This window comes from Hylaeus volcanicus, chromosome 2 (genome assembly GCF_026283585.1).
Source record: "Hylaeus volcanicus isolate JK05 chromosome 2, UHH_iyHylVolc1.0_haploid, whole genome shotgun sequence".
In the NCBI taxonomy this organism is placed as follows: domain Eukaryota; kingdom Metazoa; phylum Arthropoda; class Insecta; order Hymenoptera; family Colletidae; genus Hylaeus; species Hylaeus volcanicus.
Window position 1 is genome coordinate 6,140,394 of NC_071977.1, and position 16,582 is coordinate 6,156,975.

The window sequence follows — 16,582 nt, forward strand, 5'->3', positions numbered from 1 at the left end:
TTTGGAGTTTAATCACGCGAATCCAGCGGCTCCTTCGGCGAGGAACGCGAAATCTGCAGCGAAACACAGCGGCAAACGAACGGTTGGAGTAGCGACGGGGAAACAAAACTGAAGGATCTTCACTGGAGTGACAAGATAACAGTTAAGGTTCCGAGGACGCTTCAGATTGAAGCACCGAGAAAAGTACAATATAGTTTGATAACATCAAACGAATCGAGGGGCTCGAGTCGAGCGTATTTTTCCGACGACAAAATTGCAAATAATCGCGTTGAACGAAAGTTATTAGGGACGAAGTTTGCATACTTTTAGGCTCGAGTCTCGATCAGTCGCGTTGCGTAATAAATTCCATCGATTCTCGCGGATAATACAACGAAGTGTTTGTGGTTCCCTTGGTATTCCTCTGATATCAATGGGAAAGAGAGAACTAGGGAACTTTCTTCACGCATGGTCGCCAGAAATCGCCCACGATTCCGAAGGTGAGGGTGAACCAAGCGTCCCTGAAATAACCGAGCGTAATTGAAAAAAAAAAAGAAAAGTATCCCGAGTCGAGTCCTAATGGACGAGATCGGAGGAGAAAAAAAAAACAGAAGGATCGAGGGGAGAGGCGAGTGTCGTGAAAGCTGTCTAATTCCTTCGACAATGGGCTCCGTTAGGAGTGGAGACGGGTGGGGAAGGGGGCAGGAGGCCAAAATCTCGAGACAAAGTGCTCGAACGACGGAACATTCGCAGCAGTTGCGGGACAAAACCGTTAGGTTCTCGCAGCGGAGACGCGTCCTCGGCACGGCAGTCAAGATCTTAAGGATACTCTCGAGCGAAGTGGTCCGAAGGATGATGGGGTATAGGGGGTTGGTACTCACCGGTACTGGTAGCATTGAAGGCCAACATAGGCGGGGGCGGGGGTATTCCTCTTTGGCAAGCCACCTCGCTGGCAGTTAAACTGACAACTCCGCCGCTCTCTTTGTACATGAAGCACAATCTTCGGCTGTTCCTGTAGGGCTGGGGTCTGTTGCTTTCGCCGGTCCACGTTGTCCCGGGCGCCAGTTGGGTGGCGATCACGAATTGGGTGCCCTCGGCGTCGAACCATCTACCGTGGCAGGAGTAAGCTGCGAAAGAGAAAGGCACCGAGCCCTTATCGTCTCCGAAGGGAACGAACTTGCTGGATAATGGTGGGAGGTATATCTCGAGCCGGTCGTTACCCCTCGAGTGCCATTATCCTCTAAATAAACTTTGACAACCTTCCGGGGCTGAAGGGGAGGGGGGGGGTGGGGTGGACTTGAATGCCAACGAAATAAAAGCCCTTCAACTAACGACGAACCGGATCTATACCATTACTCTATCGTTAATGCGATTTTAATTATCGACGATTCTTGCCAGTCTCTATCCAGTTGATAATTCGAACGCGACGGACTGCGCCGTTCCAACGTTTGCGACCGGGATTCAATTTTTCAGCGGGTTCCGTCTCTAGCGAGATCGTGTCTACGTTATCTAGTGCAGGAGTCGGTGTACTGATTCTGAGAAAGCCCACAAATGTACATAATTTTTTCCGTGAAAACTGGACCATTGGTTCTCATTGTTCAATGCCTCCTCACGCGAATGGGTACTGTCATATATTGAAATTCATCTACGATAATAAGCAAACCACTAATGGACGCGTCACATTAATAATACTCCGTGATATCGAAACAGCAATTTCGTGATTCTATCAGGCGTTCGGCTGTAGTTTATCGATCCCTGGTTTAGACCACAGACTGTGGAGTGTTTCGTCGAAGTGTTTTGTTCAAACACAGGTCGTATCGTAACATGTGGGAGCACTTCAGCGCCGGATTGGAATCACACAGAGGACAGGGTTCGCATAAACACGTGCCCTATTTGCACTCGTCTGTTCTAGTCATGTTCATCCAATATGAAACGTTTTGATAAAGTCGAGAAAAGTATAATCATTTCAATACCTCTGTATCGTGTTGCGGTTTATCTTCAGAATGAATGCAACTCTGCAAATGTTTTGCCAAAAAACTTTCTCAATTTTTCATATATTCCATGTATGTATCTGAAATTCGTTACCAGCCATCAGGTCATACGTTGTCGAACTATTTGCATACTGACAAACCGATGTTTCGAATAAACAAATGCTTCGAAGCGACCTCAAAAATAAAAATCCAGCGGTTTGAAATCTGGCGGATCTGTTAGAAAATTGTTCATTTATAAACTCTTTAATAATTCGGTACAAATGTAGCGTTGCATCTTCATGCATAAGTCACGTGTCGTGTCCGGCAATTAGTGAAACTCGTAAAATCTCACATGTTACGATACACGGGGTTCCCATTATGACCAGTTTCCACCATTTATGTTATTTTAAATAATAGAAAGAAATCAAAATTGAAATATCATTCTTTCCCTTGAAATATCGCCATTGAGTTCAACGTCAAAAATATCCTAAAACTGCAATCTCTCCTAATTTTAACGTGGAAACTACTCGTAACTGGTTTCCCCGTAAATGCCCTGTCTTGGTGGCGAAGATATTAAGGTGGTCTGTATTTAGCGGGATTATGAGATTAATGTTGTTCAGGAGTTTACAAGTACTAGGGAAGATATCGGCGTCTGTGAGACAATCAACGCGTTAACGGCATCGATAGAGGGTTTAGCGATACTTAACCCCTAGACGACTGCATGGGGTTCGCCAAGCCCTAATTTAATCGCTCTATATAAACAAAATCACATGGTATTTACAAGATCCCATGAACCCTAAAATAAAATTTGCGATCGATAAACAAGCGGTAACTCACCGATCGCGCTGTCGTCGACGCAGTCCGTCTGAAACTCCATTTTTTCCAAGTTGGAGCAGCCGATGGTGATGGTCGTGACCTCCGAGCTGCATCTAGAAATATCCTCCTCCCTCTTTTCTCTTCTTTCGGAAGAGTCGTCCCCGGAGTCGAGCTCCTCGACGTCCCTCCTCGTCCTCGACAGGTCGTTGTACATCATTCTCCGATAGTTCCTGCCCGACCTCTTCTTTGGCAGGTCCGAGCTGTCCGGATAGTCGCCGAAATAGTCCTCCTGGACCTCGAGGATGCTCGAGCCGTCGGAGTCGTCGAAGTCGGGCGTCCAGAATTGTCTGATCCGCGCGAAATCGTCAGCGTCCACCCGGAAGTCCTCCATTTTCGGCATTCTTCTCGACCTGTCTCTCTGCTCGACGGTCGTCGACCGTTTCTCGAGGTCGTGGGTTCTTCTGACGTTCGACCTCGATGAACCTTCGTTGGACCGTGTTTCCTCCGGCCTTCTGACCTTGGACCACGAACGGTCTCGAAGGAGGTCTTCGATGTCCAGGGATCTCTTCGAGGACGCTTCCTCCAGGCTGTGATCCCTGTGGCCTCTGTTGTTGCGGCTCGATCTGGCTCGTCGACCCATTCGCTCGTGGACGAGGTACTCGTTGTTCGCCCGACGTTTCTCCGCTTCGAAGTCGAGCTTCCGGCCACGGCGATCCTCCTGCGTTCGTTCCTGAGCGTGACGAACCTTTTCACGGTCCCGTCTGACGGCCTCCTGGTGCTGGTTCCTCCGGCTATCGCGGATGTTCCGCTGGTTCCGGTTCACCCCCGTTACGGTAAATTTTCCCAAGTACGGGCACGTGCGTAGCTCTGGAGAACTGGCTGAAATTCCAAAGAAAGTGCTCAATGAGATTTCAAATATTTATTTATACTTTCAAAACATAATCATCCATTTAAAGTCCCGAACATTAGCGAATTTCTACGATCGACGAACCGTGTTTCGAAGGAGGAATAATTTCTCTCGGATGCGAGGCACCTTCCGAACCGGTTAAAGTCCATTCCCGAATTTCAGGAAGCTAACGCTTCGATAAACGATCTATGTATATATGAACCCCCTTTAGGCGACTCCTTAAACAGGGACACTCGCAAAGTTACCGAGAGACATCTCGACCGGAGATCAGCTGAATTACAAATTACCCGCTCTAAGTACACCAAGTGGAATCAACAAGAAACTTTCGACGGTGTCTATCGATCTTCCCTAACGATGGTTTCTTGCTCAGACTTCGATCCACTAGGCGGAAGATCGGTCATCCACCGAGCACTTGGGAAATTTTGGGCTTCACCCCTGGAAATTCGAGGGATACCTGGTCTCACCACTGATTAGAGGGCGAAATCTGACGATCCCACAAAAGTCATTCGACATCGTCGCCACTTTTCTTCGTATCTTTCACGTGTGACGACCCCGAGAATCCGTTGTATACGCAAAGACGCCAATCGCGAGGGAGGCGGCGCTTTTGCTTTAATGGAAGCTCGTTAGATACCGAGAAGGAGAAAGAAGAGGGGACCAAGGGTTTATCGAAGAACGAAGAAGGATGACGAACTACTATAACGAGAGAACGTAAATCGACCATAGGCAGGCACAATGCAAACTCTAACGAGACAAATCTGACGTCGCACCCTCCGGTCAGTCCCTCTTCCTCTCTGCTTAGCGACAACCCCTTCTCCCGTAGGTATCTTGGCGATGCTCCGCGATGGAACATCCACCAAGCTTTCTATCCTCCTTCTTCGTCGTCTCGGAACCGCCACTCGCCACGGTATTATTTTCGAGCTTAATGAGGCGGCTGCAGTCATCCAAGAATCCAAGACGTTAAACAAACACCGTCGAGCGGACGTGACAGAATACTCGCTAAACTTTCGCCCGGCGTGCAGGTCGTGCTCGGCGAGGAGCCTCATCGATTTTCCACCCCTCGAATTTCACCCCTTTCGACGGAAGTCTCAGCTCTGCGCCTCTATTTGCAGATTTTCAGGATTTTCCTTATGGGATGTTTACCGCGGCCCCCCTTGCCACCGTGGCGTTACTGCTAGTTCCGGTGGGATTAGCATCCGTGACATTAACGCGTCCGGGTTGTACATCTCTGTGCCGAGTGGTCTGAAAACTACATGGGAGAACTTACGATGTTAGAGGTACGTAGCGAGATTAGAGGTAATGCACGCTTAATGGCAAGAGGTAGAAACAAAGTAACAGGCAATCGAGGAATGACTCGTACGAGTTATACAGCCGGTCCCATAAATATTCGTACTCGTCTATTGAAAAAATTTGTTTAAATTAAATGGTAGGTTTGATGTTTCCATGTGTATGTTTGTATAAATATGTTGATGCATATATGTATGTAGGATTTGGGATGATCGAGGGTGGCGAATGAATTAGACATTAGACACATGAGAAATTGGTTAATATAATATAATTAGAAATATGAAATTGGAAAAAAGTATAAAAGAAGGTTGACGACACACACCATACGTACGCCTGTTTTAACCCACGACTCGATTAAAAAAAATCACAGACTCGCGCACGCTGTTTGCCTCGACAAAAGAAAATCGCGTCCCGATACCTCGCGAAGGCGCCCGAAAAACGTCGAACACATCGACCACTCGATCGATGTGTTCGACGATCGCAACATAACCCTCCTTCATGTATAAGTTCATGTACATATTTATAATGAAAAATTCATTTGGAAATATCAAAACTATTATTTAATTTACTCAAACTTCTTTGATAGACACAAATGGTACGAATATTTATAGAATTTACTGTATTTGTTTATACGAACTAGGTTTACGATTGGGCACGCGTAAACTGACCTAAAATCAGGGGAAAAAGAGAATCGCGTAACTCCGCTCATTGTCCTTCGTCGTCGTAAGGTCTTTGTCCGTCGAACGATGGAAAAATTGATTTCGAAAGGGCTGACCAGAAAAATCTCGTTATTTTTATGGTTAATTAGACATGTATTGCGTCGGACCAAAGGCGACTACGGCAAAGCAGACTCGATTTTTCCGACTCGTTAGGCGATTCCCGATACGAACGTCCTGGCCAAAGGGACGGCGGGCTAAGGGCGAGATCCCAGAGTCCACCCTTCGGAGAAGAGAAGAGGACGTTCGCCCCCCCCCCCTCTCTCTCTCTCTCTCTCCCTCTCTCTCTCTCTCTCTCTCCCTCTCTCTCTCCCTCTGTGTTTCGATCAGGAGAACAAATCGTGAACTTCGACGATCGTTAATTACGTTCGTCGGACGAAACTTTTGACAATGTATTGCGGAATCGCCCCCAATCTGCAAATTTCAATGGCAAAGTAGCGGAGTTCCACCAGCGGTCCCCTAAACTTACACTTCTCGTTCAATTTCGCCGTGAATGCTCGTGTCCTAAAATATTATATTTAAACGTAATCGAAATTTATCTGTCGCGCCAGAATATTTCATGATTCCCATCGATTCCATGAATTGGTTAAATATTACGCGGATATTATTTCGAAATATCTATATTATAGTTTTATCCCCCGCGGGATAAGCGATTCAAAGCTAGTACCGTTGGATAATATTCACAATTTACATCAATCCGCTTCTGTTTCGAGCTGAAATTATCAGAGTGAACGGTTCAATTTCTAATCGTAATCCGAGGCTTCCAATTTCGCGCCACCTGGCGTGCGAATAAACGTACGGATTGAAATCCGGGGCAAACATCCATCAAGGCCCTCGCTACGTCCGAATTACAGGTTCGTGTTCAAGAACTCGAGAAAGGATTCGGCGAGTGTTCGACGAATGGAAAGTTGGCGGGACAATTAAATCAAATCGACGGTCGCTTGGCGCGAATCGCGTGTCGATGCCATTTTGAAGGAGTAAAAGGAAACAGAAAGAGGCACGCTATCCGCTATCTAGCGGATCAAGCACGGCTCCTCGACACGGCACTTGGAACTTTTTAATTAATCAATCGCCACCCTTCTTCCCCCTCTTATTCGCCTGGTCGAACGACTTCTTTGTTGCAGGGGAACGAAATGGCCGGCCGCGGGTCTAATCGATCGCGAAAATTTCCCACTTTTCGTTGTATACGCGACGCGATCGCGTTTGTTCCTTTCCCTTCCAGCAGTCGTGAAATTTAATTACGCGATATCGGGTCCCGATCGCGACGATGGACAGCTTATTGAAAAACGGGAATTAAATTTTGTTTTTCTATCAAAATCTCGCCGCAATTTACGTCCCTCTGGCAGAAACGAAAAGACCTATCTCAGCGGAGATTTTTTTTTTTTTTTTTTTTTCGTATATAACCGTGTATTCCGTGCGTTAGATCAAGGCTACCACGTCGATGCAATCTACGTTAACTTTGTAATCGTATCGCGCGCTAGGTGGAACGTATTTGCAAATGGAAACAGATACAAAAAAAAGCTGGAAAATGTTGCGCCCGCCGAAAATATTCTGCCAAATTCTTTGAATGTATCGATGATCGGTGATCGAAACGGCGGACTCGGTCGTTCGTTGATAGGGGAAAAACGTACGAACCGTAATTCAAACAGCGTAACGAGGGAACGAATCGGATAAAAATGAAGACGCACCCAGGAAAAGTCGGAACATTTGCGGATATCTTGCAACGGGGTTTCCCGGTGATTCCATGGAAACGTGACGTTGCAGAAAACCACAATACGTTATAGAACACTTTTACGGAGCCCCAAATAAATCGCGTTAAAGAGCAAACACATTATTTACCGCGCCAGCGGAAAGGGACGATAAATATCCAGGTTCCTCTCCTTCGAAAGCCCGAGGGAATAAATCAGTCCAGGCGTAGGTACATTTAACAATCGTCAGCTTGCGCTCCGTTCAGTTCTTCCGGAAAGAAATCACTGCGGGGGTGGTTTCCCCGGGGCGAGGAGGGGAACGGGGCATGGGGGAGCTGCAGCGAAAAAGGACACGATAGAATGGCACGCCAATTATCTTTCGCGCGAGTCGGGGTCGACGCTTTCTTTGTTTCGTTCGTCCGGAAATGACGCCTCGATTCTCGGCAGAGCGATAAATTTCCAGCGGAAATAACTTTTGGCAGTGAAAGGGGGCGTGGACTGCCCTCCACGAAATAGGGACGACTCTCTATTCTCTCCTGGAAGGGGAAACAAGAACGGCCTACGAAAGATATTTTCCCTCCTATCCCCAGTCGAGTCCTGATTGTTTCAGGGAAAGGGTAACCTCCTCGATTTGCTCGAAATAATTTTCTATCGCGATGATAGCGAAGGTGCTACGCGCGTGGTTGTGCTTAGAGTATTCAAAGTAACCCTAGCCAAATATAAAAATTAAGCAGAGTCATAGGCAGCACTTTGAGAAGCGTAAAATTTCTACAATGAAATTTATAGGAGGTCAAAGAGACCTGGAATCGCACAGTTTGTAACCCAAGAACACCGCTGAACAATACGTCAAGGAACAGCGACGTTAAAATGTTTCGATTCGCCAAGCAGCTTCCAGGAATACGAGCAACGAAGCGAGAACCTATTCGGGCGAGTTCGGGGAACACTCTTGCCCGGGATAAAGGCGTGTAAAAATATTTATGGCACACGGACGAAAATATTTGACGGCCGGCGAATGCGCGCGCGTTTATTAAATATTTATGCCCGTCACGCAGAACGTTTTCCTTTGCACCGCGTAAATTTGCTCTTCGCCCGTTGGTTCCCGTCCCTGCGAACATCCTGTTTTCCCCAGCCACGAAGACGCAACGTTTGGAAATAGGTTCTCCCCGTCGACGGAATTGGATTTTAATTCGCATTAACGTCCCACCGAGGACTCCACGATTGATTTTCTCCTCTTTGATTTCGCTCAAACGAGTGCGACCAATATTTTCGCTCAGCCGCGGCCACCTTCGACATGAAACTTCTTTATTCTTACCATCCCCTCCAATGTTTCCCTTCACTTTCATTTTTCTTTTCCTTCCTCCCTTTCCTTTCTCATCCACCATCTTTTCTCTTATTTTTCTTCGAGCAACCGCGACGAAGACGATGGGGACGCCCGGTAATTCCTCTCTCCGATAAAAGAAGAGCTTTGTCATCCGCTCTTATTTTCCGAGTTAATGGACTGTTGTGCGACACGATAATGAGAGAATATCTCGCTGCGGGGCGAATCCCTTTAATATTGTAATTTAACAAACGTTCGTCAAGCGAGAATTTCAATCGACGATTCTATTCTATGAAAGCTAATGGGGTGAAACGCTACTTCAGACGGGGCTAGGTTAGATCAGCTTTGGAAATAACATTCCTAGAAATGCTCCCGAAAAGCCACACAAACCGCGACAACAGTGCAGACATCGACGAGAAGGCGAGCAGCGCCGCTCGAAATTTGCGTTTCGCTGGATGGAATCGTGGAAACAATCGCGCGCTTCGTAAATCAAAGACACGCACAGTCTGGCAATTTTCTGCTCAGCTCGATCCGGTGGATCCATTGTAGAGGTTGAAATACACGTATCTCCGGCGGTAAACACGCATGACAAGCGATGTAATTAAAGCTGAGTGCAACTAAACGACATCGAGCTTGGATGGCTTGATTATTATTGGCCGGCTAACATTTCGACCCGATTCTGTCAAATATAGCCGGCCGCGTAATTTTGTATCGCGAATATTAAACCATTAGGTGTAATGACCGATGCGCCCAGCGACGCCGCGAAAATTCATCGGGCCAATCGTCGGCTTCGCTCGACCAATACACGATCCTCCGAATTTTCACGCGCATCCGTTGGATTCCGTTGGCTCTCCAACTTTCGAATGAATTTTCCAGCAATAATGAATGTTATCGGCGCAAAGGGACAGGGGCGTCGTTTTGCCACGCTCTGAATAATTTGTCGAACTCACAGCTCGGTGGGCGGAAAGCGTAAAATTTAATTAGCGGTCGAAAATTAAAAGAAATCATTCGAAATTATTAGCGACATTCTTTGAGCTCCATCGTCGATTCGTGCAATGGCTTGTTTCGAATAAGCGCAACGGAGGACGTCGGTAACTAGACCACGGTGAGTTCATAAAAATTTTCGTTCGAGGGTACGATTCTGTTGTAGTTGTTTCGGTCCATCTCGCTTGGATATACAAGAGGCATTTTCAGTTACCGCGAGGAACAAGATCGCGCGGGAAATAGGTAATCAGTTCTACGGAAACGAATTTAACCGTGGCCGTATAATTAACTAGCGAGCCTTGCAAGGTTTCCAAAGGACCACGAGAGTCGAAGTAACGTTCACCGCGATTCCAAGCTTTGTACGACCAAATTGCTCGAGAGGCGGCTGGGGAGGGAGGACCGAGTTCACATCACTAGCCCCAATACACCTCGATAGACTGTATCGAGCGACAAGATGCGGAGGAAAATTAAAGTGGAGAGGGAGAGGGAATAACACGATGAGCTGCGGTCGCCGTTTGCAGCGAGACAGACTCCAGTGAATCTAGCTCGAAACCGGAAGACCGAGGGAAACGGAGAACTGGAGATCGCGAAGGAGAAAGAGTGACGCCGGGAGGAAAACACTGGAAGAGAGGACTGGAGGGCGGATCCGAGGGGGGAGGGCGGTAGAGAAGGAGCAAGGATCCGAAGAAGAGGCTGAAGCCGCAGTGTCAGGTGACCCGTGTCAAGTTCAAAGACGCGAATCCTAACCCTAGCAAGGTTTACTCCGCGCTCCTGAAAGGAGGCCTTTAAGAGCCACTACCCCCCGATGTTATAAGGTGGCTCGTGATCGATCCACCGTGAAAACGCAGCTACCCTTTGACGCAGAAATTATTTCTCGGTGACTTTAATCCACGTTTATCTTCCTCTCTTTTTTCCCCTTTTCGCGACCGCTACTTGAGGATACCTGTGCCGAGTGGCGGAAAAACGCAGAGGGACAATCATTGTTTACAAAACGAATGCCCCGCGTGAATCGCTGCTACTGTTCCAGGCAAAGTGGTCTAGGGCGATCGAAATCATTGTTCCGTTTAATGTTATTAAACAACCGAACAATTCCAACCAAGGGGCATTTATTCGATATGAAATATTGCGGTTGATCTAGTTGCGGGTCCACTGGGAAAACATTTCTAGTTTGCAGGTAATAACTGGGATGAATAATCGTGATCGTAATTATTAAATTTGTGGTTCGACAACAATAGAGTTCAGAGGTAACCGAAATGGATGGAAATTGGTGTCTAGATAACTGACATCGAATATTTATTAGGTATTTAAGGGTGTGAGCCAAGACGTGTCCGACACGTCTAACCGTTGCTGATTATTTCTACTTATTCCTTCGTTTAGGTATCGTCGCACGACTCTTTTAACGTGTTTGATTGTTGCTGAGCAGCATTTCTCCTACATTTCCACTCATTAATTTTTACTTGAAATACTTCCTCCAGTTTTGCTGATGCGAAAACTGTCACTCCAGTGGCAACGAATTCGGTCCTCGGCCGCGGACAGCAACACTGATAAAGTTTGCAAGAAGAAAATTGTATTACACTCGGTTCGCCATTATTCCGCGAAACGTTCCTGGGTATTTTGAGATTTCTTCCACGGGGTTGCTGTGAATCCTCTGCGAACGCTCGGAAGTATACCTGACAGCTGGTTCGCGAACGTCAGGAACATTTTGCGACGTGGAAAATGGCAGCACGGTGGTCGGAAGGCGGAAAAGGATCCTAAATCATGGAAGTTGCATTTTCATGTAGCGGTTGGTATCTTATAATAGCTGATGAAACAAATCGCCTTGTTACGAAAATGGTACAGTTCTGTTCGATAGAAGAAAATAAGGGACGAGTGAACTGCAATCTATTCGAATTAAGATTAGAATTCTACAACGTAGTTCACTGACACCTAATTTGTCTGCCAACTGCGTCCCGATGTTCCTAATATTATCGTTACCAAATATTTCATTCGACAATCAATAGAGCGCAAGAATTATACGAAAATATCACCAGCAATATTCTCGCGCCCACTGCGAATTTCCGATTCGTGACTCAGCTGAATACTTTGATTTAGATCGGGCAGAGTGCTCGAGGCGTTTCTAAGCCGCTCGAAACTGATTTCCCAGCCGTGATTACAATATTGCTGTTGGCAGACCTCTTGGACCCGACGTTGGCTATCGATTCTAAATTAATTTCAATTACCGACAGCATAAACCGGCCCGATGATCTGCATCTCAACGTTCCCCTCCGCGAACGGGGCGAAATTTATGCGCGAGTTTCAGCAAACGACCAGACACCGTTTCCCAACCTTTAACCTCGTTTTGGCACCGTACGTTACGGTTCTCTCCGCCCCCCGCCCCCTCCCACCCCCACCCCATAAATAACGACGCAGTAATCGAATCAACAACTGCGCGAGAAACATTTCAATTTCGATACCGATCGCGCTCTATCTCGTTCGACTAGTCGTTGATACGTACTACTTATTTTCAGTGCTCGAATAAAACCGATTACTACTGACGTTACACGAGAAAGCTTTCCACTGGAGGCAACGAAATTGGATTAAAAAATGTTTACGCCGCGTATTCGCGGCGACAATACTTTTTTGGACACAGTTTTTCGAAAAATTCGCGCGAATGCTCGTTGAAGATCATTTTTCGATAGATTTGTATTTAACAGTTCGTTTTTTCTTTTTAATTCCAAAAATCATTTTACCGTAGCATGCGTAACGAAAAAGAAACATCTAGAATGGATAATTAACGTTTACGTTTATTTACGAACTCAACAGCGACAAATGTATCGCATAGATTAATATTTCCCCGAAGATTGCACGGTTAAATATATTCAATATCGAGGCTAGGGATCATCGACGCGACACAGTTATCTCTCGTTAATGCCAGACAATATTTACAGGTGGCAGGGGCGGGCGCGTATATTCGCAGATTTGATTTTCTACTTCTATAACAGGGACAACAACAACTCGTCGAGGCTGGGCGGGGCTTTAATGAGATTAAGCGTGAAAAACGAGCGCCCGATCGTATAATATATTCGCGCTGACACATAGCTTTGCCCTAGATTGTGCCTGCGCGGTGTTTTCATCGCAGTCTCTCGATATTCGCAATTTAATATCTCACTGGACCGTGAACGGATGTCGTCGGTCGTTACAGAAAGCTAAAAACGCACCTTTCTCGTCTGCTGCGAGCTGATTCTTATCGGTTGCTCGCAATTAATAATTCCCGCGAATTTTCGCGGGCTGATTTTTGCTTCGCCGTGAAATATGAATCGCGTGCTCGCGTGGATTTCAGATGCGAATGAAGCATATTCGCGTCGAGGTATATTCATTTGATGAACGTTTTCGGTGACCTGGTTCGTCGACATCTTCGAGTTATATAAATGAACGCCGAGGTTATGCTGTAGAATTCAGATTTATTAGCTTCTGTTCAAGAATTGATTATTACTTTATTCGATAATAGGATCTTTTTATAATATACTCAATTTATAAGTCGATCGATCGATTGAAGTACTCGTCTGGAATGTCTGATCATTACACACCGGTTCTACTTATGCGTGTCTGGTCATTACTCGCTGTTCCTACTGACGCTGGGATGCACTAATGCACACCTTGTCTGGCGTGGCTGGTTAGGACTCGCCGTTTCTACTTACGGTCGTAAGCAGTAACGTACGACCTGTCCGATCAGCGCACGCTGTTTCTACTTACACTGGTAGCCACTAATGCTCGACTTGTACGACGTGTCTGTTCGTCAATCTTAACGATGTCGTGTTATTCCCCATTTGTAAGCATGTTCCGCGTTTAAATATATAACAAAGAAATGGTTAAATATTAATTTAAAGGCCTTCAGAGCGGCTGTTAATGTCTCTGAAGCCGACGTTATCAAACTTTCCCACGCGTATACAGTCGGTAACGAGGCAAGACAGCCACGAGAATGAACTCGCAGTGATTCCAAAAAGCCGAATCGTCGAACTGGAATTGACGAGGGTCCGAGAAAACGTGCACGACCGTTGCGTATCCCCGCTCACGGCGACTTTTCAATATTTTATCAATCGACCGAGAGCCAGCCGGATGTTGTAGACTGTCGTCTAGTTGCGTAACTTCCGTATGGAGGAGCACGGGATAGTAATCGCGGGGCAACAATGGAACGCGGAAGAGAGACACGCGACGTCAACGGGTATCAAAACGGCAAGCAATTCGCAGAAACGATCGGCTCGCTTTTCGCCCGATGGAAATTCAATTTTCCAACTAGCTGGAGTCGTCGATATGTACATACGTATTTTCGGACAGGTCGCGCGGACGATTTGACGTTTAACAGCGACACGTCCGACGCACGTTGAAATTTCATGGATACTTTGTTTCCGTATTTAGATTTCTTTTTTGCCTACCATTCCCTTTCTTTTTTTTTTTTTCTTGTTCATTCAGCGCAGACGACAAGCAACAAATTACTGCGAGCCTGTCGCCGATTCCGTGTTCGTGCGAATTGGAACGAAACGAGATTAATTTTCAAGCTTTGCTACAACGGATAGCGCTTGTAACAAGCAGAGGCAGGGTGCAATTTAACTTGAATAATAGATAACGTGCGAAACCAACTGATAGCAATTTGTTCCGTAACGTTTGTTCGATGGAACATTACAATTTTTGTTTAATCTTATGGGATGATTGCGTTATCACTAATTCATTTTAATTTCGGGGCTTTTTGGAACTACGAGCGACTGCTTAATAAGGTAATAAATAGTAATTTACTCGTTATTTCAACCTTCGTCGATTTCATACTGTTTCGGTAAATATGGAAAAGTTCACGGTGAGCGTATCTAATGCATTTATAACAGTTTCAAAATCAGAGGCACGGTTATTACTTTTTTTAATACAAAAAAAAAAAAAAAATTAATATGCCTCCAATTAAGTTCCATTTTAATTACGTCACATAACAATACACCAAACTATTCGAGATAACAATTCGTTTCAAGTAGTCATTTTCTTTTTCGACCGCAGCAAAAATGTGCTATTGTGCACTTTTCAGATAATCCGGTTTTCAATGTCATTTTAAAAGCCAACATTCGATTCAGGGACTCACAATCAGCGAATTCAACGGTCCACTCTCTTTTTATCGCTTTTTGCTTTTTTTTTCTGACGAAAAAAAGACCACTGCTTCGGAAATACTCTGTCCCCCTTAGCGTTGTATTTTTCATACTGTTAACAATGGAATTACGCTTTCCGGCACGTTACGCAAAACTGTTTACCCTCTATGGTCGTTGGTTATTGTTGGTAACGTTATTATTGTATCGCGCAGCCCGAATATGCATTCACCGAGCGTAATAAATGCTTGTCGCATTATTAGTGCTCGATTTATTGCGGGCAACGCGCGTAATTAAATATCATCGACCCGAAACGACCTCTATCGGTAGCTGCGCTTCGGCTGTTTTCTGTTCGACGAAATTACAAGAGCAGAGAGGGCAAAATGGCTTCCGAAAGCCTGGGGAAAACGTCGCATTTGACGTGGGGCAGAGATTCTTGAGGCTATGTTGGCTTTCTCAACTTGCACGGGCAAAGTGAGAGTGCAGGCTGTCAGAAGTAGCGCTTTCTATGAAGCTCTAACGTTATCAACGCTAACAGTTTCTATTCCGTATCGAATACACGGTCCATTTTTCTGGAATTTTCTTTTCGATACCGTGACAAAGATGACATTTTCGGGCAGATGCGAAAGACTCAGACGCCCTCGATGGCTCGGAATAAATCCTGCACACAGCGTAGCGCGCGAGCGGAATCGTATGGGAGTTCTATTTGTCTTGCACGTTGTGCAACATTGTTTTCAGTATTCTACTCGTACGTTCTATTCAACGTGACAGTTATACAGTCACGTGTTTGTGCATCATTCACCTCCTATCTCTATTTATTCCGACAACTATACCCCTAGAACAAATAACAATCCCCCCGGTCTACTTTGTGTACACGGCTGGCCCCATTCTTTTCTTCGTCTTCGTCGTTCAGCTTTTCCCCGCATAGAACGAACGCTGCGCCGACGCTTGGTCAGCGTTTCTTCGAGCATTCCTCGATACCAAACTAACAACCAGCGAAATTACCTTGATCGCGTCTCGTCTCGCGTTTAAGGGCGAATTTTCTTCCAGGGTAATCCGAGTACCGAAGAGCTTCTTATTGTCTTCTTTTTTCCATTGAAATCTTTGGGCTTCGTTTAAGAAGGAGAAACATAATTATTTCGTTTTCAATCCTCGGGCTTTTGTGCCCAGAGTTCTTCCAGAAGATGAATAATTTCTTCCGAGGTCGAGTAGAATATTCCTTGCCGGCGCTGTCTCGTAAACAGAAATAAATATTGCAGTTCGTGAGGGGAACTTCAATCGTCTAGTTTGCCTACAGCGACTCGCATTGATATTCGGATACAGGGATATTTTTGAGGATCGGGATCTTTATTTTATCCCGAGGAAAGAAGTCAGGCCTGGAGCGGTTAACTTCCCGTGGAGAAGTCCATTCCGTTGAAGTCGATTAGTAAGGGGCAAGGTCTGAAAGTTTCCAGAAGACTGGAAGCAGCCGTGGTTTCTCCCTGTGCTTAAATATCGATTTTAATACGAGGAGACAGGACGAAACATATTAAATTCCCGTTCAACGGATGAATGCGGTTTCCGCGAAAAGTTATAATTGTGTCCAACTATTCGCCGGACGGTAGCTCAATTTTAACGTTAGACGGCAATTAAGTATCGCGGGCATGCGAATTACCTACTTTCCCGCCAGCTAGTCAGTCGCCCACGCGGGCTACATTTCCCGCCAGGTAGCTAATAAAATTCCCCCCGTGCTCACTGCAACAAGCTTCTTTTCGTCAAGGTCTATTAAGCTAAAACACGACCGTTAATGAAATTCCCCGCTAAATTTGGCGCGTGCTCCTT

At 45.9% G+C, this 16,582-nt stretch overlaps 1 protein-coding gene across 3 annotated transcripts in view; it reads right to left on the bottom strand.

Annotated features, from left to right (window-relative positions):
- The window catches only part of LOC128872615 (uncharacterized), a 273,873-nt gene that overhangs the window by 15,008 nt on the left and 242,283 nt on the right, over window positions 1-16,582 (bottom strand). For all 3 annotated transcript variants that reach the window (XM_054115480.1, XM_054115477.1, XM_054115479.1), the window contains exons 10-11: window positions 2,784-3,641; window positions 858-1,103 (exon numbers count right to left, since the gene is read on the bottom strand). In XM_054115480.1, the coding sequence (XP_053971455.1) occupies window positions 858-1,103; window positions 2,784-3,641 (1,104 nt within the window). The remainder of the gene's footprint in view (window positions 1-857; window positions 1,104-2,783; window positions 3,642-16,582) is intronic.